The 22338-nt window shown below is 37.6% G+C and overlaps 2 protein-coding genes across 7 annotated transcripts in view; both read right to left on the bottom strand.

Annotated features, from left to right (window-relative positions):
* The window catches only part of LOC139756016 (ryanodine receptor-like), a 494517-nt gene that overhangs the window by 354900 nt on the left and 117279 nt on the right, over window positions 1-22338 (bottom strand).
* The window catches only part of LOC139756017 (probable cation-transporting ATPase 13A4), a 115781-nt gene that overhangs the window by 13042 nt on the left and 80401 nt on the right, over window positions 1-22338 (bottom strand). The window contains exons 24-26 of one of the 6 annotated variants that reach the window (XM_071674955.1): window positions 12831-12960; window positions 9800-9904; window positions 3032-3358 (exon numbers count right to left, since the gene is read on the bottom strand). In XM_071674955.1, coding sequence (XP_071531056.1) covers window positions 3032-3358; window positions 9800-9904; window positions 12831-12960 — 562 coding nt within the window. The remainder of the gene's footprint in view (window positions 1-3031; window positions 3359-9799; window positions 9905-12830; window positions 12961-22338) is intronic. The other 5 variants (XM_071674956.1, XR_011714245.1, XM_071674957.1 and 2 more) reach the window with 5 other exon arrangements.

Below are 22338 nucleotides of genomic sequence, written 5' to 3'. Positions count from 1 at the left end.
AACCTTACTGTACCTAATAACCTTGCTCTTATTCACATTTACTCTTAACTTTCTTCTTCCACACACTTTACCAAACTCAGTCACCAGCTTCTGCAGTTTCTCACATGAATCAGCCACCAGCGCTGTATCATCAGCGAACAACAACTGACTCACTTCCCAAGCTCTCTCATCCCCAACAGACTTCATACTTGCCCCTCTTTCCAAAACTCTTGCATTCACCTCCCTAACAACCCCATCCATAAACAAATTAAACAACCATGGAGACATCACACACCCCTGCCGCAAACCTACATTCACTGAGAACCAATCACTTTCCTCTCTTCCTTTGACATTTTCTTTGCTCTATATTTCTTTTCCTGTAGTGTGGGCACTGCAATATGTTTTAATACGTTTTAAAGTTCTTCATTAAATTCCATTAGGTTCTGATACGCCCATCCATAGATATTAGCTAGGTCTCTCTGAAGTTTTTCGTGGGCTTCCACATTCCTTATCATTTTACTTTCATGTCATCTGCAAAATTTCGGACTACACTCATTTACTCCTTTATCTATGTCTGAGATCATAATATAATGATAATTGCAGTTGGAACTGTTGCTTGTGGTACTCCATCCAGACAGTACATCATCCTCAGATTTGTTTCCATTTGCAACTACTCTGAATTTTTCATTGGTTGAAATTCTTTGATCCACTTTCCTATTTTTCTTTACATTTTGACCTGCCGCTTTGTTTAGCAACACTCCATATTGTACTTTAATGACTGTTTTTACAATTTGTAAGAAAGAAATGCATAACAATGTTGATATGTAATCCTTCGCAGAATTTCATTGATTTACAACAAATATACATTGACAGCAATGAAGGATGGCATGTAAGCAATAAAACAGGCACTTCATAGAGAGGGTAAAGTACTGATAATAGGTTACTGTAATAAGGTGGCAGACTGGCAGAATTTGGATTTTCATATGACAAGGAATCATGGAGACAAGTTTCTAGAGTAAGTTCTCAAATATTACTTATACCAGCTCGTTGGTGAACACAAGAATGAGAGAGAGAATGATTCACCATCAGCTAAATATTATCTTCACACTTACTAGCATGGATATTGAAAATATCATACATGGTACACCACTAGGAAAATGTGGTCAGGTAATGCTTATGTTTGACCATGTGGTAAACAAAGAAGTTAAAAGAACAGAGATGAAATAGGACCTGAGAAGGAGGTATAATCACAGAAACTGCACAAAACTTAACAATTTCCGTTGTAACATTGATAGGGAAATGGAGTTCAGTAGCCAGGAACCAGGATATTGTGGTGAAAGGTTCTGCAAAATTTACAATGGAGTGGGAATGTGTGTACCTCTAGCCTCAAATACAGAGAAAAGTTAAGAAGGAAGAATGGTTTAATTAAAAATGGCAAAAAGCAAGTTAGTTTCAAGATGTGCATGCAGTGGTAGAAATACAGGTGACACTGAAGCCAGCCAGCTTCTGAAAGGTATAACAGCAAGGAATGAATATAAAAGAACATGAAAAGAGGAACAGAGAAATTTTGATAAAACTTTTGTGGAAAAGGCAGGTGAAAATCCAAAATTTTTCCATAAATTCATCAATTAGAGCAGGTAATTAAGTTGATAGACTTAGAGGGAAAAATAGTTAAGGATAATTTAAGGATACATGAGGAACAATAACACATTCAAAAGTGTTTTCGGAGTGGAAGACACTATAGCCTATCCCTTGGGTAATGGGATAGAAATAAGCTGCAGGACTGCATGTGTGAAATGGACAACAGGATCCCTTATTAGTAGAGCAATTGGGGACACAAATTGTCTGCTGTCAAATATCAGAATAGCTTTCAAGTATATGGAAAAGCAAATATTTAGCAAGCAATTCATATCCTACATAAAGCCAAATCTAGAATATGCTTCTCAGGTTTGGTCCCTGCACCTAAAAAAGAACAAAGAGCTCACAGTGAAGGTCCAGAGGAGGGCAATGACATGATATGTTAAAATACTGCTTCATTTTCATAAACATAAAGCACTGTATTCAGATCACACAGGCCTGGGATTAACTTTGATTCTACAGAGAAAAGGTTTATATCATTATGTTTAATTCTTTAATTCTATGGCCCTACCTATTGGTAAATGATTTTCCATTAGTTTCAGTGACTAATATGCAAGGATATAGAAAGTCCTTGCTACTTTGGGTCTCCCATGCATTTCTTGAAAGTTTGGGCTTAAAGTTGTTTCAGCTTAAAAATGGATGTCTAAGATTTTTTTTTACACAGTCACAAAAAAGGACACACACATTTTTAGCTCATTCACTTCGCTGAATGCTTATATTAATATTAATTCAAATCAGTTTTTGCTTCTGTATCAACTCTTGTTTGTTCCTGTTTTACATTACCCCATCTACTTCAAACTCCATACTTCTTTATTCACCTCTATCTATCATCTATATAAGATCTATTAAATTTTGTATCTTCTCCACACTAATCTCATTATTTTTGCTAAACCTTTCCTGTCTCATGATTACAGTTTCATTGTAATGTATAAACATCTATATTATTTTGAGTAAAGGAACTGAAGCAGTCAAGCTAAAACAAAATTTATATGGAAATGTGTGGATGGTGCTGTTGGAATCTTCACACTTGGAATTAAAAGGCTGCTTTTAACAGAGATGCAGAGAGCAAAAGAAATGTAAACAGAAAATTCTACAAGTGTCACCCACTCTCAATACAGAAAATTGCATTCATAAATCAAATGAGAATATGTTACGAATATAGCAGCAGTAGTCTGTCACTGAAGATAATGGAAGCAGCAAAGCTGAAAGACTTCCAAAAAGGAGAACAAGACCTTACACATACACTGAGAGAGCTTGTGTCAAGTAACTGGGACATACACCATCAAATGCTAACCTAAAAATTGTAGATAAAGAAAGGACAGTTCACAGAAGCTTATAATGCAATAATGGATTGCAATTATTTGAGATAAGAGGCACATCATCCCACTACCCAGACTGTGGTATTGATGCTCACCTTCCTGCTGATGTTGGGAGGGAAGAGAAAGAACCCAGACACACGGTGCCATGCAAGATTCATGTGTTCCATCAGGCTAGTATTGTCATCCTTCACACAAGGAATTTCTATGCTCCTCTCTATCCTCCCTTGCCCCTTTTCCTTCATTTCTTCTAAATCATCAGTTTCTCCCCTTTCCCCCTCTGCTGCCCTCCACTTTCTCTCTTCCTGCACTCCTACCTCATTGTTATCTTTTCTAGAGTCCTGCCATCCTTCTTGTTCTTGAGATGTGATTACGTGTGTCGTAACTGTTGACTCCGTCCCTTCATTGTCACAAGAGGGAACTTCCTGTTGAGATGAGAGTATTCTCAAAATGCAAAGAAAATAACAGCTGGATATCAGTAGTAAAAGTGTCTTTTAAACACTATTAGCTTCTAAAAGCAGCATATTATCATTATCATCAACAATCTTTTGTATGGGATGAATTATTGCCAATGTAAACAGAGCAACATACTCTGTATCTGTCAATGTCATGCACTGAAGCTTGTAGCAATATTCAAATAAAGGGCATAGTGTTACATGGGTGTAGAGTGGCACTCTCTTAGTCTGTGGAAAAGCAACACTGTAGAAAATTTCCCAAAATAAAATGACATGATTTTTATAGAGGTTTATCATGTTCATAAGATTTGAACTATCAAAACAGATGCTCTAACAAAAAACAAATATTTATAACTTCATACTAAATAGGAAAGTAAAGATGGTCAGTAATTTGAGTTACAGGAGTCATGCAGGGAAAAGAGAAAGGAATTTATAAAGGAATAGGGGAGAAAGAATACTTCCCACGTATTCCCCATGTGTCATAGAGGGCGACTAAAGGGGGCAGGAGCAGGGGGATAGAAACCCTCCCCTCCTTGTATTTTTCTAACTTTCTAAAAGGGGAAACAGAAGAAGGAGTCATGCGGGGAGTGCTCATCCTCCTCGAAAAGCTCAGATTGGGGTGTTTAAATGTGTATGAATGTAACCAAGATGAGAAAGAAGGAGAGATAGGTAGTATGTTTGAGGAAAGGAACCTGGATGTTTTGGCTCTGAGTGAAACGAAGCTCAAGGGTAAAGGGGAAGAGTGGTTTGGGAATGTTTTGGGAGTAAAGTCAGGGGTTGGTGAGAGGACAAGAGTAAAGGAAGGAGTAGCAATATTCCTGAAGCAGGAGTTGTAGGAGTATGTGATAAAGTGTAAGAAAGTAAACTCTAGAATGATATAGGTAAAACTGAAAGTGGATGGAGAGAGGTGGGTGATCACTGGTGCCTATACACCTGGTCATAAGAGGGAAGATCATGAGAGGCAAGTGTTTTGGAAGCAGCTGAGTGAGTGCGTTAGCAGCTTTGATGCACGAGACAGGGTTACGGTAATGGGTGATTAAAATGCAAAGCTGAGTAATGTGGTAGTTGAGAGTAAAATTGGTGTACATGGGGTGTTCAGTGTTATAAATGAAAATGGTGAAGAGTTTGTAGATTTGTGTGCTGAAAAAAGACTGGTGATTGGGAATACCTGGTTTAAAAAGAGAGATATACATAAGTATACGTATGCAAGTAGGAGAGATGGCTAGAGAACATTATTGGATTACATGTTAATTGATAGGCATGTGAAAGAGAGACTTTTGGATGTTAATGTGTTGAGGGGGTAACTGGACAGATGTCTGATCATTATTTTGTGGAGGCGAGGGTGAAGATTTGTAGAGGTTTACAGAAAAGAAAAGAGAATGTTTGGGGTAAAGAGAGTGGTGAGAGTAAGTGAGCTTGGAAAGGAGACTTGTGTGAGGAAGCACCAAAAGAGATTGAGAGCAGAATGGCAAAAGGTGAAAGTAAATGACATAGGGGGGAGTAGGAGAGGAATGGGATGTATTTAGGGAAGCAGCAATGGCTTGTGCTAAAGATGCTTGTGGCATGAGAAAGGTGGAAGGTAGGCAGATTAGAAAGGGTAGTGAGTGGTGAGATGAAGAAGTAAGATTGTTAGTGAAAGAGAAGAGAGAGGCATTTGGACAATTTTGCAGGGAAGTAGGGCAAATGACTGGGAGATGTATAAAAGAAAGAGGCAAGAGGTCAAGAGAAAGGTGTAAGTGGTGAAAAAGAGGGCAAATGAGAGTTGGGGTGAGAGAGTATCATTAAATTTTAGGAAGAATAAAAAGATATTTTGGAAGGAGGTAAATATATTGCATAAGACAAGAGGACAAATGGGAACATTGGTGATGGGGGCTAATGAGGAGGTAATAACAAGTAGTGATGAAGTGAGAAGATGGAGTGAGTATTTTGAAGGTTTGTTAAATGTGCTTCATGATAAGAGTGGCATATATAGAGTGTTTTGGTTGATGTGGTGTGCGAAGTGAGAGGGTGAGGGAGAATGGTTTAGTAAACAGAGAAGAGGTAATGAAAGCACTGCAGAAAATGAAAGCCAGCAAGGCACCGGGTTTGGATGGTACTGCAGTGGAGTTTATAAAAAAGGGGTGACTGTGTTGTTGATTGTTTGGTAAGGCTATTCAATGAATGTATGGTTCATGGTGAAGTGCCTGAGGATTGGCAGAATGCATGCATTAGTATTCCTGGGAAATTATATGGGAGGGTAATGACTGAGAGGGTAAAGGCATGTACAGAGCATCAGATTGGGGAAGATCAGTGTGGTTTCAGAAGTGGTAGAGGGTGTGTGGATCAGGTAGTTTGCTTTGAAAAATGTATGTGAAAAACACTTAGAAAAACAAATGGATCTGTATGTAGCATTCATGGATCTGGAGAAGGCATATGATAGGGTGATAGAGATACTTTGTGGAAGGTAAGAGTATATGGTATGTGAGCTAAGTTGCTAGAAGCAGAGAAAAGTTTTTACCAAGGATGTAAAGCATGTGTACGAGTAGGAAGAGAGGAAAGTGATTGGTTCCCAGTGAATGTTGGTTTGCGGCAGGGGTGCGTGATATCTCCATGGTCGTTTAATTTGTTTATGAATGGGGTGGTTGGGAGGTGCATGCAAGAGTTTTGGAGAGAGGGGCAGGTATGCAGTCTGTTATGGATGAGAGGCTTGGGAAGTGTCATTTGTTGTTCGCTGATGATACAGCGCTGGTGGCTGAATCGGGTGAGAAACTGCAGAAGCTGGTGACTAAGTTTGGTAAAGTGTCTGAAAGAAGAAAGCTGAGAGTTAATGTGAATAAGAGCAAGGTTATTAGGGTCAGTAGGGTTAAGGGACAAGTTAATTGTGAGGTAAGTTTGCATGGAGACAAACTGGAGGAAGCGAAGTGTTTTAGACATCTGAGAAAGGATTCAGCAGCGGATGGAACCATGGCAGCGGAAGTGAGTCACAGGATGGGGGAGGGGGCGAAGGTTCTGGGAGCATTGTAGAATGTGTGGAAGGCAAGAGCTTTACCTCGGAGAGCAAAAATGGGTATTCTTGAAGGAATAGTGGTTTCAACAATGTTATATGGCTGTGAGGCATGGGCTATAGACAGGGTTGTGCAGATGAGGGTGGATGTGTTGGAAATGAAATGTTTGAGGACAATATGTGGTGTGAGGTGGTTTGATTGAGTAAGTAATGAAAGGGTAAGAGAGATGTGTGGTAATAAAAAGTGTGTGGTTGAGAGAGCAGAAGAGGGTGTGTTGAAATGATTTTGTCACATGGAGAGAATGAGTGAGGAAAGATTGACAAAGAGGATATATGTGTCAGAGGTGGAGGGGACGAGAAGAAATGGGAGACCAAACTGGAGGTGGAAGGATGGAGTGAAGCAGATTTTGAGCAATCAGGGCTTGAACATACAGGAGGGTGAAGGGCGAGTAAGGAATAGAGTAAATTGGAACGATGTGGTATATTGGCGTCGACATGTCAGTGGATTGAACCAGGGCATGTGAAGCGTCTGGGGTAAACCATGCAAAGTTTTGTGGGGCCTAGATGTGGAAAGGGAGCTGTGGTTTCGGTGCATTACACATGACAGCTAGAGACTAAGTGTGAACAAATGTGGCCTTTTTTTGTCTTTTCCTAGTGCTTCCTTGTGGGTGGGTGCTATTTCATGGGTGGCGGGGTGGCGATGGGAATGAATGAAGGCAGCAAGTATGAATATGTACGTGTATATATTCCTATGAGTCCACGGGGAAATGAAACATGATAAGTTCCCAAATGCACTTTTGTGTAATAATCACATCAGGGGAGATACAAGAAGGAAATATAAGTCAGTTGATATACAACGAAGAGACATAGCTAGGACACCATTTGGTAAACAAGTGACTGTCCAAGACAGACAACAAGTGTCTGTCAAAGACAGACAACAAGTGTATCATAAACTTATTATGTGGACAAGAAGGGGAATTGTTTACAAATTTTATCAACAATAAAGCTATCCAATTTGTATAGACCTCCTCTAATATTAAGGTTATAATTCTTTGTTTATCTCCCCTGAAGATGTGATTATTACATGAAAGTGCACTTGGGAACTTATTGTGTTTCATTTCCTCATGGACTCATAGGAATACACTTGATCACGTGCAAGATTGTGATCCTTTCCAAAATGTGTATATATGTATATGTCTGTGTATGTATATGTATGTATACGTTGAAATGTATAGGTGTGTATATGTGTGTGTGTGTGTGGACGTTTATGTATATACATGTGTATGTGGGTGGGTTGGGCCATTCTTTCATCTGTTTCCTTGTACTACCTCACTAAACGTGGGAGACAGTGATTAAATATAATAAAGTAATAATAATAAAGCAGCGATTTTCAGAAAGCTATATATATGAAAGGAAAGAGAATATGTAGATTAGAAAAGATAAATGTGGAATGAGTTGTCATAAATGTTTTGCTCACTGGATAGAATAAAGTATTACAGAGATATTATATTTTCAGGAAAATAAGGTGATGTGTGAAATGTGAATGAGGATTGAACTACCATATCACAGATAAATCATTTAGACACATAATTCAAAATTACAAATATTTTTGTGGAAGCAAAGCTCTTCAAGCCTAAAGAAATCAAGGTGAATACAGCACTATGATAATCATAATTGATTAATATTCCTCACTCAGACTTGAAGTGAATTTTTCCTAACAACAATCAGCAATTAAAATGATTTTGCCAGCCTTAAGCCCATGGCCTGTCACCTCAGTAAAAAAAAAAAAAAAATGGATGAACAGTAATCTCATGGTCTGTGCTGAGGTTGTGGATTCATATCAGAGGATTATGGTGTATCAGACTGTTTTGCTTTTGTATTTCCCTAAATTTTGGACTGTTTTGTTCATGCCATATCGGACACTATAAGAAAAATGCCTGGGACCAGGAGTGTTTTGGATTTTGGAATATTTGCATATGCATAATGATGTGGTTTCAGTGCATTATTACATGACAGCTAGAGACTGAGTGTGAACGAATGTGGCCTTTGTTGTCTTTTCCTAGCGCTACCTCGTGCACATGAGGGGGAGGGGGTTGTTATTTCATGTGTGGCGGGGTGGCAATGGGAATGAATAAAGGCAGACAGTATGAATTATGTACATGAGTATACATGTATATGTCTGTGTGTATATATATGTATACGTTGAGATGCATAGGTATGTATATTTGCGTATGTGGGTGGGTTGCGCCATTCTTTCGTCTGTTTCCTTGCACTACCTCACTAACGTGGGAGACAGCGACAAAGCAAAATAAATAAATAATAAATATAACATAATGATGTATGTGGAAAACAGGATGGTATGAAAAAGATGGGTTAGAGCTGAGAAGACATACCTGAGACATATCTCAACATTTTGACCATTTAACTGTGTTCCCCAGCAAGTGATGGTCACTTGGTGAGATTTCTTGGCATGTCGTTTTCTGATTGGATCGCTAGTCCTGGTGCCTCCACCCATTCACAGTGATCTCCATTGCTTGACGTGACCAACGGATGAACCCAGACTTTGTGTTAATGTTCTTAATCCCTTCCTCTAGGCAAGCTCTCACACTATCACTAAACTGTTTAGGTCTGGGTTCATCTGCTGGTCATGTCAGGCAATGGAGATCGCTGTGAACAGGTGGAGGCAGCAGGACAAGTGATCAGAGAGCGATACGCCAAAGTGTCCGACCAGGTGACTATCACTTGCTTAGGAACACAGTCCTGCTGAAGGCTGGAATCAGTATCTCCTGAGGAAGACCCTTGAATGGTCGAAACATAATGTATACAATATTTATGATAATTCTGTACATGAAACAAAGTTTGCATAGCACTGAACCATCAGAAAACTAAGGTGTCACAATGTCAGCCGACCACGTGGACAATCTGTGATTGGCATTACCTTCATTCCTGACTCTGAATTTATATGTTTCTGATAGAAAATCATTTTCTTACACTTATTCACACATAGCATAGAATAAGCAAAAAACACAATGAATAATGCAAATAGGTCTGGAAGTGACAATGGTTTGTAACAAACTGGTGCCAATACAGTATCAGAGCCCAGAATGAGCAAATGAGGTCAGGAGTGGAATTTTCCACTGGTAACATCATGTCATCGCTCAAAATGTTTTGGATTTTGGAGAGTTTCAGATTTTGGATTTTTAGATTAGGGATGGTCAACCTGTACTATAAGAAAGTTGATATGGTACCTATTATTGTTGTACAAATATACTGTGTCCAAATTCAGTAATGATTAGAAATAAACTTAACCGTAAAATGTTTATATGGCTTGAAGACAATAAACCATCTTTTCAAAGCATCTTATTTCTGAAAGAAAGTGAGTGGAAGTAATCCATGTAACAGGAATTCTGTGCATGAGGAAGACTTACTGATATGGTGGCATATATATCTTCTGTTTGTTCAAACTGTCTGTGGTCAGAAAGACTAATGACCTCGTATGGCTGTGCTGCACTCTTATCAAGAGCATTTTGGCGCTGTAAAAGAATATTAATGAGAATATCAAATACAAATGGAAATACAAATGGAAAGTTTTGTAAACCATGGAAAGTTTTGTGGGGCCTGGATGTGGAAAGGGAGCTGTGGTTTCCATGCATTAAACATGACAGCTAGAGACTGAGTGTGAACGAATGTGGCCTTTGTTGTCTTTTCCTAGCACTACCTCGTGCATATGGGGGGGGGAGGGGGTTGTCATTTCATGTGTGGCGGGGTGGCGACAGGAATGAATAAGGGCAGACTATGAATTATGTACATGTGTATATATGTATATGTCTCTGTGTGTATATATATGTATACACTGAGATGTATAGGTATATATATGTGCGTGTGTTGACGTGTATGTATATACATGTGTATGTGGGTGGGTTGGGCCATTCTTTCGTCTGCTTCCTTGTGCTACCTCGCTAAAGCAAGAGACAGCAACAAAGTATGATAAAGAAAAAAAAAATAAAATCAATACAATTAAAAAACAAACAGCAAAACTACTTGCTTATATCAAACTAACCAGTGCTATCAACATACAGAATAATCCTCCTGTTTTACAGCACAAAATTATCATAGAAAGGGGACGGCAAAGTCCTGTCTTGAGTTGCAGGATGTATGAATGTATTATTATCAAATCCGAACAAAAATGGCAACTAGACCACAATCAACCAAGGTGCTCATGCATGTCAACCTTGACTTGTGGTAACTTTTGGCCACAGAATGAGCATGTTAGAATAAAATGCAATATCAATACTCTTTTTCCTCATCCTGTGTATTTCTTGCATGTTCCTGCATGGCTATGCTTTTCCTTTGAAGACTTGAATTAGTAATTATTATCTGCCCTGAACAAGTTGAGATCATGCCTTACATATCAAATCAGGTTCTCCTACAGGAGTTATTACTCAGACCTTAAAAAGCAGGAAATAAAGATGGCACAGAAAGTTCTCATGAAACAGATGATCTCTCCACCATATGTAAGCTAAAGGGAATTCAAGTGAATGCTAGAATGAAAGAGAAATAAGTTTCTTTATAGCAATGATAACGTGTGGTAAATATGCGACTGATTACACAGGAAAGTTATTTTGTCCTTACTACATTATATTCTATACTCTCTTATTCTATTCTTTACTCTGTGTCATCAATCATTTTTACTGGACTAAGAGAATCACATCAGAAACAAGCATTTTGTATGTAGTTTATGTGATATCCTCGGTAATTTTCAAAAACAAATCAAATCACACGAACAAAAGAGATTTAAGGAAAAAGGAACTCGTAGAGACTAGATTTTTAAACATAGGCATGTTGATGAGTGACCACTGGTAGTAAAAGTATTCTATGTGACTTTCTGATTAAAGAGCCTCTATGGAGTGGTAGCCAGTGCCAATGGGTATGGATCTGTAGGCCTGGGTTTAAGTCCCACCTCATCTCATATAGCTGCCATACAGCTGACCCATCTGTCCCCTCTAACCTTTGGGATTAGTCAGTAAATTGGAAGATTAATCACAGACCTTAACAAAGCTGGCCTTTATCAGCGACTTGTTCACGGTAGCCTAAGTGCTAAAGTATTGAAAATAAGCACTGTTGCTAACAAACAGTACAGCATCACGTATCTCTTTATTTTACCTTTCCCAAGTAGAAATACAAAAAGGCATATAATAAAGTCAATAGAAAATGGTTATGGGAGCTTCTGTAGGTATGGTTGGATGAATGCTGAAAGGGTCATGAATATTTCATAGCAGAATTAATCTTATGTGAAGAAAATGTTGGCAGGAATAGTTTGCAGTAAATATGAAAGTGAATCAGTGGTATATTGTCACCATGAATATGTGTTTTTGATTGTTGGGATACTATAAGAGATGGTACTGAAATGGAGTAATGTGAGATACAGCTGAACAAATAGCTGTTTTTCGTGGCCAAGCCAAAAAAGAAACAACAGAACTTTAAGTTACTATGTATAATTGTGGAAAAGGATGTCCTGCTGACAAATACAAATACAGTTAAGGATCCCCTGTATTCCTAAATTAATCATTGTAAATTGGTGAAACTGAAGGTCAGTTGTAAAGTTTAAAGTTCATGTACCTTGGACTGATGTTTTAGAGTAATGACAGTGAAAGATAAGATGCTGGGACCAGAATAATGCGTGGAAGAAGAATTGAAAGTACTTTAAGAGATTTTACAAAGGGGGGGAGGTTGCAAGAAGCTTGTATGATGTAGTACTTATATCAGCAGTAAATATGGAAGTAAAACAATATTGTTTAGGTATGGACAGAAAAAGAATGAGAACAAGAGGTGTGAGGAAAAAATATGAAGTGATGATTATGCTGAATCTGTGTGCATGAAAGTCTGTTAAGATGTTAAGATCGTGTACCATATTGGGAGAGTGAGATGTTCGTAAAAAAAATACCATAGTGTGGTGAAAGTATGCATGTATGTATTATGTATGTACGTATGGGTAAACTGGAAAAAATGAGTGCTGTAAATAGTGAACAAGTTACTGATGACATTAGATGATTGATTGTATCACATGTTTAGTGGAAGAATTTTATATATGAGGAATATGAGGGTGGATGGGAAGACAGTTACAGTACTTAAAGCTCCCCAAATGACTTTGTGTAAGGGATATGTAGCTCTCTAAGATGGAATTTATGATCATTAAGTCACAGGATATATAATTTGAGGCTATGTTTGAAAGGGTCTTCTGCACTTCTTCCTCTACGTGTTAATACTAAGATTTATAGGGGACAGAACCCCTTCCCCCCAAGAAAGATAAAAAAGTGAATAAAAGGAATTTTCCCTTAAAAGTGCATCTTAGGTCCTTAAGTACATTCTTTTCACTAAGACACTGCCCCTTAAGTATCTGAAAATATGGTATTGTAACTTAAAACTACTCTTAAGGTATTATGAGGTAAATTATCTTGCCTTAATGCTGCCTTTGAAAGTTCTGAAGGCACCACCAGTACGTTTCATGATCTGGTGTTGTACATTGTGGTTGAAACCAAAGACTCCACCTTCATCTTGCACTGCATCCCACGGCTCCCGGTAGCCCGCACTGCATACATGCAACATGATAAGACTCAAAAGTACACTTCTAATGTTTCAAGATAATTTTTCATTTCAAATGAGATTAAAATGTTGAGCTTAATTGTACATAACTTTATATATAGATAAAGGACTGTGGTTTTGGTTCATTATACATCACAGTTAGAGGGTGAATGTGAACGAGAGGGCTTTCTTTCTTTACTGTTCCTGGTGCAACTTCACTAATCTGGGAAATTGTGAAAAAGATGTTTTGGAAGGAGGTAAATCAAGTGCGTAAGACAAGAGAACAAATGGGAACATCGGTGAAGGGGGCAAATGGGGAGGTAGTATCAAGTAGTGCAGAAGTGAGGAGAAGGAGCTAGTATTTTGAAGGTTTGTTGAATGTGTTTGATGACAGAGTGGCAGATATAGGGTGTTTTGGTCAGGGTAGTGTGTGAAGTGAGAGGGGTCAGGGAGAATGGTTTGGTAAACAGAGAAAAGATAGTGAAAACTTTGTGGAAGGTAAAAGCCAGCAAGGCGATGGGTTTGGACGGTATTACAGTGGAATTTATCATAAAAGGGGGTGACTGTGCTGTTGACTGGTTGGTAAGGATATTCAGTGTATGTATGGATCATGGGGAAGTGCCTGAGGATTGGCAGAATGCATGCATAGTGCCATTTTACAAAGGCAAAGGAGACACGGGTGAGTGTTCAAACTACAGAGGCATAAGTTTGTTGATATTCCTGGGAAATCATATGGAAGGGTATTGATTGAGAGGGTAAAGGTAAGTACAGAGCATCAGATTGGGGAAGAGCAGTGTGGTTTCAGAAGTGGTAGAGGGTATGTGGATCAGGTGTTTGCTTTGAAGAATGTATGTGAGAAATACTTAGAAAAACAGATGGATTTGTATGTAGCATTTATGGATCTGGAGAAGGTATATGATAGGGTTGATAGAGATGCTTTGTGGAAGGTTTTAAGAGTATATGGTGTGGTAGTTAAGTTGCTAGAAGCAGTGAAAGGATTTTACCAAGGATGTAAGGCATGTGTACGAGTAGGAAGAGAGAAAAGTGATTGGTTCCCAGTGAATGTCAGTTTGTGGCAGGGGTGCATGATGTCTCCAAGGTTGTTTAATATATTTATGGATGGGATGGTTAGGGAGGTGAATGCAAGAGTTTTGGAGAGACGGGCAAGTATGCAGTCTGGAGTTGATGAGAGGGCTTGGGAAGTGAGTCAGTTGTTGTTCACTGATGATACAGCACTGGTGGTTGATTTGGGTGAGAAACTGCAAAGGTTGATGACTGCGTCTGGTAAAGTGTGTGAAAGAAGAAAGCTGAGAGTCAATGTGAATAAGACCAAGGTTATTAGGTTCAGTAGGGTTGAGGGACAAGTTAACTGGGAGATAAGTTTCAACAGAGATAAACTGGAGAAGGGAAGTGTTTTAGATATCTGGGAGTGGACTTAGCAGCAGGTGGAACCATAGAAGCAGAAGTGAGCCACAAGGTAGGGGAGGGGGTGAAAGTTCTGGGTATGTTTGAAGGAATAGTGATTCCAACAATGTTATATGGTTGCGAGGCATGGGCTATAGATAGGGTTGTGCAGAGGGTGGATGTGTTGGAAATGAAATGTTTGAGGACAATATGTGGCATGAGGTGGTTTGATCGAGTAAGTAATGAAAGAGTAAGAGAGATGCGTGGTAGTAAAAAGAGTGTGGTTGAGAGAGCAGAAGAGGGTGTGTTGAAATGGTTTGGACACATGGAGAGAATGAGTGAGGAAAGATTGACCAAGAGGATATATGTGTCAGAGGTGAAGGAAAGAAGAAGCAGGAGACCAAATTGGAGGTGGAAGGATGGAGTGAAAAAGATTGTGAGCGATCAGGTCCTGAACATACAGGAGGGTGAAAGGCATGCAAGGAATAGAGTGAATTGGAACTATGTGGTATACCTGGGTCGACGTGCTGTCAATGGATTGAACCAGGGCATGTGAAGCGTCTGGAGTAAACCGTGGGCCTGGATGTGGAAAGGGAGCTGTGGTTTCGGTGCATTACACATGACAGCTAGAGAATGACTGTGAATGAATGTGGCCTGTTTTTTTGCATTTTCTTGACACTACCTCGCTGGAGGGGGGGGGTGCTATTTCATGTGTGACAGGGTGGCGACGGGAATGGATGAAGGCAGCAAGTATGAATATGTACACGTGTATTTATGTATATGTCTGTGTATGTATATGTATGTATATGTTGAATGTACTTATATGTATATGTGCGTGTATGGGCGTCTATGTATATACATGTGTATTTGGGTAGGTTGGGCCATTCCTAGTCTGTTTCCTTGCACTACCTCACTGAAGTGGGAGATGGCAATTAAGTATAATAGAAATATAAAAGAATGATGTATGTAATATACTGGTAAAGTATGTGAAGGAAGAAAGCTGAGAGTCAATGTGAATAAGAGCAAGGTTATTACGTTCAGTCAGGTTGAGGGACAAGTAAATTGGGAGGTAAGTTTGAATGGAGAAAAACTGGAGGCATTGAAGTGTTTTAGATTTCTGGGAGTGGATTTGGCAGCAGATGGAACCATGGAAGCAGAAGTGAGTCACAAGGTTGGGGAGAGGCAAAGGTTCTGGGAGCGCTGAAGAATGTGTGGAAGGCAAGAACGTTATCTCGGAGAGCAAAAATGGGTATATTTGAAGGAATAGTGGCTCCAACAATGTTATATGGCTGTGAGACATGGGCGATAGATAGGGTTGTGCGGAGGATGGTGGATGTGTTGGAAATGAGATGTTTGAGGACAATATGTGGTGTGAAGTGGCTTGATCGAGTAAGTAATGAAAGGGTGAGAGAGAAGTATGGTAGTAAAAAGAGTGTAGTTGAGAGAGCAGAAGAGGGTGTATTGAAATGGTTTGGTCATATGGAGAGAATGAGTGAGGAAAGATTGACAAAGGATATATGTGTCAGAGGTGGAGGGGACGAGAAGTGGGAGACCAAATTGGAGGTGGAAGGATGAAGTGAAACAGATTTTGAGCGATTGGGGCTTGAACATACAGGAGGGTGAAAGGAGAGTAAGGAATAGAGTAAATTGGAATGATGTGGTATATCGGGGTCGACGTGCTGTCAATGGATTGAACCAGGGAATGTGAGGCGTCTGGGGTAAACCATGGAAAATTCTGTGGTGCCTGGATGTGGAAAGGGAGCTGCGGTTACGGTACATTACACATAACAGCTAGAGACTGAGTGTGAGCGAATGTGGCCTTTGTTGTCGTTAGCTGGTGCTACCTTGCTCGCTCGTTGGGGAGGGGGTGGAGTGTCATTTCATGTGTGGCGGGGTGGCGGCAGAATGGATGAAGGCAGCATGTATGAATATGTACACGTGTATATATGTATATGTCTGTGTATGTACATGTATGTATACGTTGAAGTGTATAGGTATGTATACATGCGTGCGTGGGCGTTTATGTATATACATGTGTATGTGGGTGGGTTGGGCCATTCTTTCGTCTGTTTCACTCCGCTACCTCACTAACGCGGGAGACAGCGTCAAAGTATAATAAATAGATATTTTTTTTTTTTTGCTTTGTTGCTGTCTCCCGCGTTTGCGAGGTAGCGCAAGGAAACAGACGAAAGAAATGGCCCAACCCACCCCCATACACATGTATATACATACGTCCACACGCAAATATACATACCTACACAGCTTTCCACGGTTTACCCCAGACGCTTCACATGCCCTGATTCAATCCACTGACAGCACGTCAACCCCGGTATACCACATCGATCCAATTCACTCTATTCCTTGCCCTCCTTTCACCCTCCTGCATGTTCAGGCCCCGATTACACAAAATCTTTTTCACTCCATCTTTCCACCTCCAATTTGGTCTCCCACTTCTCATCGTTCCCTCCACCTCTGACACATATATCCTCTTGGTCAATCTTTCCTCACTCATTCTCTCTATGTGCCCAAACCATTTCAAAACACCCTCTTCTACTCTCTCAACCACGCTCTTTTTATTTCCACACATCTCTCTTACCCTTACGTTACTTACTCGATCAAACCACCTCACAACACACATTGTCCTCAAACATCTCATTTCCAGCACATCCATCCTCCTGCGCACAACTCTATCCATAGTCCACGCCTCGCAACCATACAACATTGTTGGAACCACTATTCCTTCAAAAATACCCATTTTTGCTTTCCGAGATAATGTCCTCGACTTCCACACATTCTTCAAGGCTCCCAGGATTTTCGCCCCCTCCCCCACCCTATGATCCACTTCCGCTTCCATGGTTCCATCCGCTGCCAGATCCACTCCCAGATATCTAAAACACTTTACTTCCTCCAGTTTTTCTCCATTCAAACTTACCTCCCAATTGACTTGACCCTCAACCCTACTGTACCTAATAATCTTGCTCTTATTCACATTTACTCTTAACTTTCTTCTTTCACACACTTTACCAAACTCAGTCACCAGCTTCTGCAGTTTCTCACATGAATCAGCCACCAGAGCTGTATCATCAGCGAGCAACAACTGACTCACTTCCCAAGCTCTCTCATCCCCAACAGACTTCATACTTGCCCCTCTTTCCAAAACTGTTGCATTTACCTCCCTAACAACCCCATCCATAAACAAATTAAACAACCATGGAGACATCACACACCCCTGCCGCAAACCTACATTCACTGAGAACCAATCACTTTCCTCTCTTCCTACACGTACACATGCCATACATCCTCGATAAAAACTTTTCACTGCTTCTAACAACTTGCCTCCCACACCATATATTCTTAATACCTTCCACAGAGCATCTCTATCAACTCTATCATATGCCTTCTCCAGATCCATAAATGCTACATACAAATAAGTATATATTCTATAGTTGATTGTACACATGTATTTCCTGCGTCTGTGAGGGAATATTTAAGCTCAAAAAACATTTTCTTTCAAAACTGAAACATAACATATTCAAACACTTCTATACTTGAAATAATCATGGAAAGTATATCATAATGCTCCAAGATACTGGTACATACCCAGTAAAGACGCAACTTATGATCAGATACAATTTTAAATTTGACTTTATTTAACCGTCTAAATAAAGGTCAGAAAGACGACCTAACGATATTTTAACCCCAGTTTTGTATTCAGCATGGAAAGCAATCCTTATTACATAGAGGTTTTAAAGGAAATTGATTTTTGTGGAAAAAAAAAAAAACAAGACGACCTAACGATATTCACACCCCAGATTTGTATTCAGCATGAATAATACTCAATATAATCAGGTTTTAAAGGAAATCGATTTTTTTTTTTCACAGAATTAGCAAAAAAATTGCAGGTAATAGTTCAGGGGATATCTCAGCTCAAAAAAACGTTTCTTTCAAAACTGAAACTTAACATATTCAAACACTTACACACTTAAAATATTCATGGAAAATATATCACTATGCTCTAAGATACTGATACTTCAGGGCATTTTTCAGCTCAAAAAACTTTTTCTTTCTAAACTGAAATATAATATATTAAAGTTTTTCTATACAAAAAAAATAATCATGGAAAATATATCATAATCCTCTTAGTTACCGATAGATGCCTAGTAAATACAATACGAATTGTCACCCACGATTTTTACTATTTTTCTCAGCAAAATGGATTTCCTTCAAAACCTCATAATAAGGGTCATTTTTCATGCTGAACACAGATACGGGGTTAAAATATCGTTAGGTCAACTATATAACCATTTAGTAATCTGTTGAATGACGGTAATCTTTAAACATTATTTCACCATTCGCATTGTATTTACTGGGCATGTATCGGCAACTAAGAGTATTATGATACATCTTCCATGATTATTTCTAGTATAGAAGAGTTTCAATATCTTATATTTCAATTTAGAGAGAAAAAGTTTTTTGAGCTGAAAAATACCCACGATTTTTACTATTTTTCTCAGAAAAATAGATTTCCTTCAAAACCTTATAATAAGGGTTATTTTTCGAAAATGCTGAACACAGATCTGGGGTTAAGATATCGTTAGGTCAACTATATAACCATTTAGTAATCTGTTAAATGACGACAATTTTTAAGTATTATTTTACCATTCGCATTGTATTTACTGGGCATGTATCGGTAACTAAGAGTATTATGATATATTTTCCATGATTATTTCTATTACAGAAGAGTTTCAATATCTTATATTTTAATATAGAGAGAAAAAGTTTTTTGAGCTGAAAACTACACAATTTCTACTATTTTTGTCAGAAAAATAGCTTTCCTTCAAAACCTCATAATAAGGGTTATTTTTCGTGCTGAAAACAGATCTGGGGTTAGAATATCGTTAGGTCAACTATATGACCATTTAGCAATCTGTTAAATGACGACACTTTTGAAGTATTATTTGACAATTCGTATTGTATTTACTAGGCATCTATCGGTAACTAAGAGGATTATGATATATTTTCCATGATTATTTTTTTGTATAGAAAAACTTTAATATATTATATTTCAGTTTAGAAAGAAAAAGTTTTTTGAGCTGAAAAATGCCCTGAACTATTACCCTCGATTTTTAGTATTCTCAGAAAAATAGATTTCCTTCAAAACCTCATAATAAGGGTTATTTCTCGTGCTCAACACTGATCTGTGGTTAAGATATCGTTAGGTCAACTATATGACCATTTAGTAATCTGTTAAATGACGACAATATTTAAGTATTATTTGACCATTCGTATTGTATTTACTGGGCATGTATCGATAACTAACAGTATTATGATATATTTTCCATGATTGTTTCTAGTATAGAAGAGTTTCAATATCTTATATTTCAATTTAGAGAGAAAAAGTTTTTCGAGCTGAAAAATACCCACGATTTTTACTATTTTTCTCAGAAAAATAGATTTCCTTCAAAACCTTATAATAAGGGTTATTTTTCGAAAATGCTGAACACAGATCTGGGGTTAAGATATCGTTAGGTCAACTATATGACCATTTAGTAATCTGTTAAATGACGACAATATTTAAGTATTATTTGACCATTCGTATTGTATTTACTGGGCATGTATCGATAACTAACAGTATTATGATATATTTTCCATGATTATTTCTAGTATAGAAGAGCCTCAATATCTTATATTTCAATTTAGAGAGGAAAAGTTTTTCGAGCTGAAAAATAGATTTCCTTCAAAAACTCAAAATAAGGGTTATTTTTCATGCTGAACACAGATCTGGGGTTAAAATATCTTTAGGTCAACTATATGAATATTAGTAATCTGTTAAATGACGACAATTTTAAGCATTATTTGACCATTCGCATTGTATTTACTAGGCATCTATCGGTAATTAAGAGCATTATCATATATTTTCCATGATTATTTTTTTTGTATAGAACAAATTTAACATAATATATTTCACTTTAGGAAGAAAAAGCTTTTTGAGCTGAAAAAAGCCCAGAACTATTACCCACGATTTTTAGTATTCTTCTCAGAAAAATAGATTTCCTTCAGAACCTCATAATAAGGGTTATTTCTCATGCTGAACACAGATCTGGGGTTAAGATATCGTTAGGTCAACTATATGACCTGTTAAATGACGACAATTTTTAAGTATCATTTGACCATTCGCATTGTATTTACTGGGCATGTATGTGTAACTAAGATTATTATGATATATTTTCCATGATTATTTCTAGTATAGAAGAGTTTCAATATGTTATATTTCAATTTAGAGAGAAAAAGTTTTTTGAGCTGAAAAATACCCCGAACTATTACCCACGATTTTTACTATTTTTATAAAAAAAATAGATGTCCTTCAAAACCTCGTAATAAGGGTTATTTTTCATGCTGAACACAGATCTGGGGTTAAAATATCGTTAGGTCAACTTGATGACCATTTAGTACTCTGTTAAATGACGACAATTTTGAAGTATTATTTGACAATTCGCATTGCATTTCCTGGGCACGTATCGGTAACTAAGAGTATTATGATATATTTTCCATGGTTATTTCTAGTATAGAAGAGTTTCAATATCTTATATTTTAAATTAGAGAGAAAAAGTTTTTTGACCTGAAAAATACCCTGAACTATTACCCAAAATTTTTACTATTTTTCTCAGAAAAATAGATTTCCTTCAAAACCTCATAATAAGGGTCATTTTTCATGCTGAACACAGATATAGGGTTAAAGTATAGTTAGGTCAACTATATGACAATTTAGTAATCTGTTGAATGACGGCAATTTTTAAATATTATTTGACCATTCGCATTGTATTTACTGGGCATGTATCGGTAACTAAGAGTATTATGATAAATTTTCCATGATTATTTCTAGTATAGAAGAGTTTCAATATCTTACATTTCAATTTTCTGAGAAAAATAGTAAAAATCGTGGGTAATAGTTCAGGGTATTTTTCAGCTCAAAAAACTTTGTCTCTCTAATTTGAAATATAAGATAGTGAAACTCTTCTATAATAGAAATAATCATGGAAAATATATAATAATACTCTTAGTTACCGATACATGCCCAGTAAATACAATGCGAATGGTCAATTAATACTTAGAAATTGTCGTCATTTAACAGATTACTAAATGGTTATATAGTTGACCTAACGATATCTTAACCCCAGATCTGTGTTCAGCACGAGAAATAACCCTTATTATGAGGTTTTGAAGGAAATCTATTTTTCAGAAAAAAATAGTAAAAATCGTGGGTAATAGTTCAGGGTGTTTTCCAGCTCAAAAAACTTTTACTCTCTAAATTGAAATATACGATATTAAAACTCTTCTATACTAGAAATAATCATGGAAAATATATCATAATAGAGACTCTTAGTTACCGATACATGCCCAGTAAATACAATGCGAATGGTCAAATGATACTTAAAAATTGTCATTTAACGGGTTACTAAATGGTCATATAGTTGAGCTAACGATATCTTAACCCCAGATTTGTGTTCAGCACGAGAAATAACCCTTATTATGAGGTTTTGAAGGAAATCTATTTTTCTGAGAAGAATACTAAAAATCGTGGGTAATAGTTCTGGGCATTTTTCAGCTCAAAAAACTTTTTCTTACTAAACTGAAATATAATATATTAAAATTGTTCTATATAAAAAGATAATCATTGAAAATATATAATAATGCTCTTAGTTACCGATATGCCTAGTACATACAATGCGAATGGTCAAATAATGCTTAAAATTGTCGTCATTTAACAGATTACTAATGGTCATATAGTTGACCTAACGATATTTTAAACCCAGATCTGTGTTCAGCATGAAAAATAATCCTTATTATGAGTTTTTGAAGAAAATCTATTTTTCTGAGAAATATATTAAAAATCGTGGGTAATAGTTCAGGGTATTTTTCAGCTCGAAAAACTTTTCCTCTCTAAATTGAAATATAAGATATTGAAACTCTTCTATACTAG

The sequence above is a fragment of the Panulirus ornatus genome, chromosome 20 (assembly GCF_036320965.1).
Source record: "Panulirus ornatus isolate Po-2019 chromosome 20, ASM3632096v1, whole genome shotgun sequence".
Classification (NCBI taxonomy): Eukaryota; Metazoa; Arthropoda; class Malacostraca; order Decapoda; family Palinuridae; genus Panulirus; species Panulirus ornatus.
The sequence above is the reverse complement of the archived record's forward strand: the minus strand, read 5'-3'. Positions and strand labels throughout refer to the sequence as shown.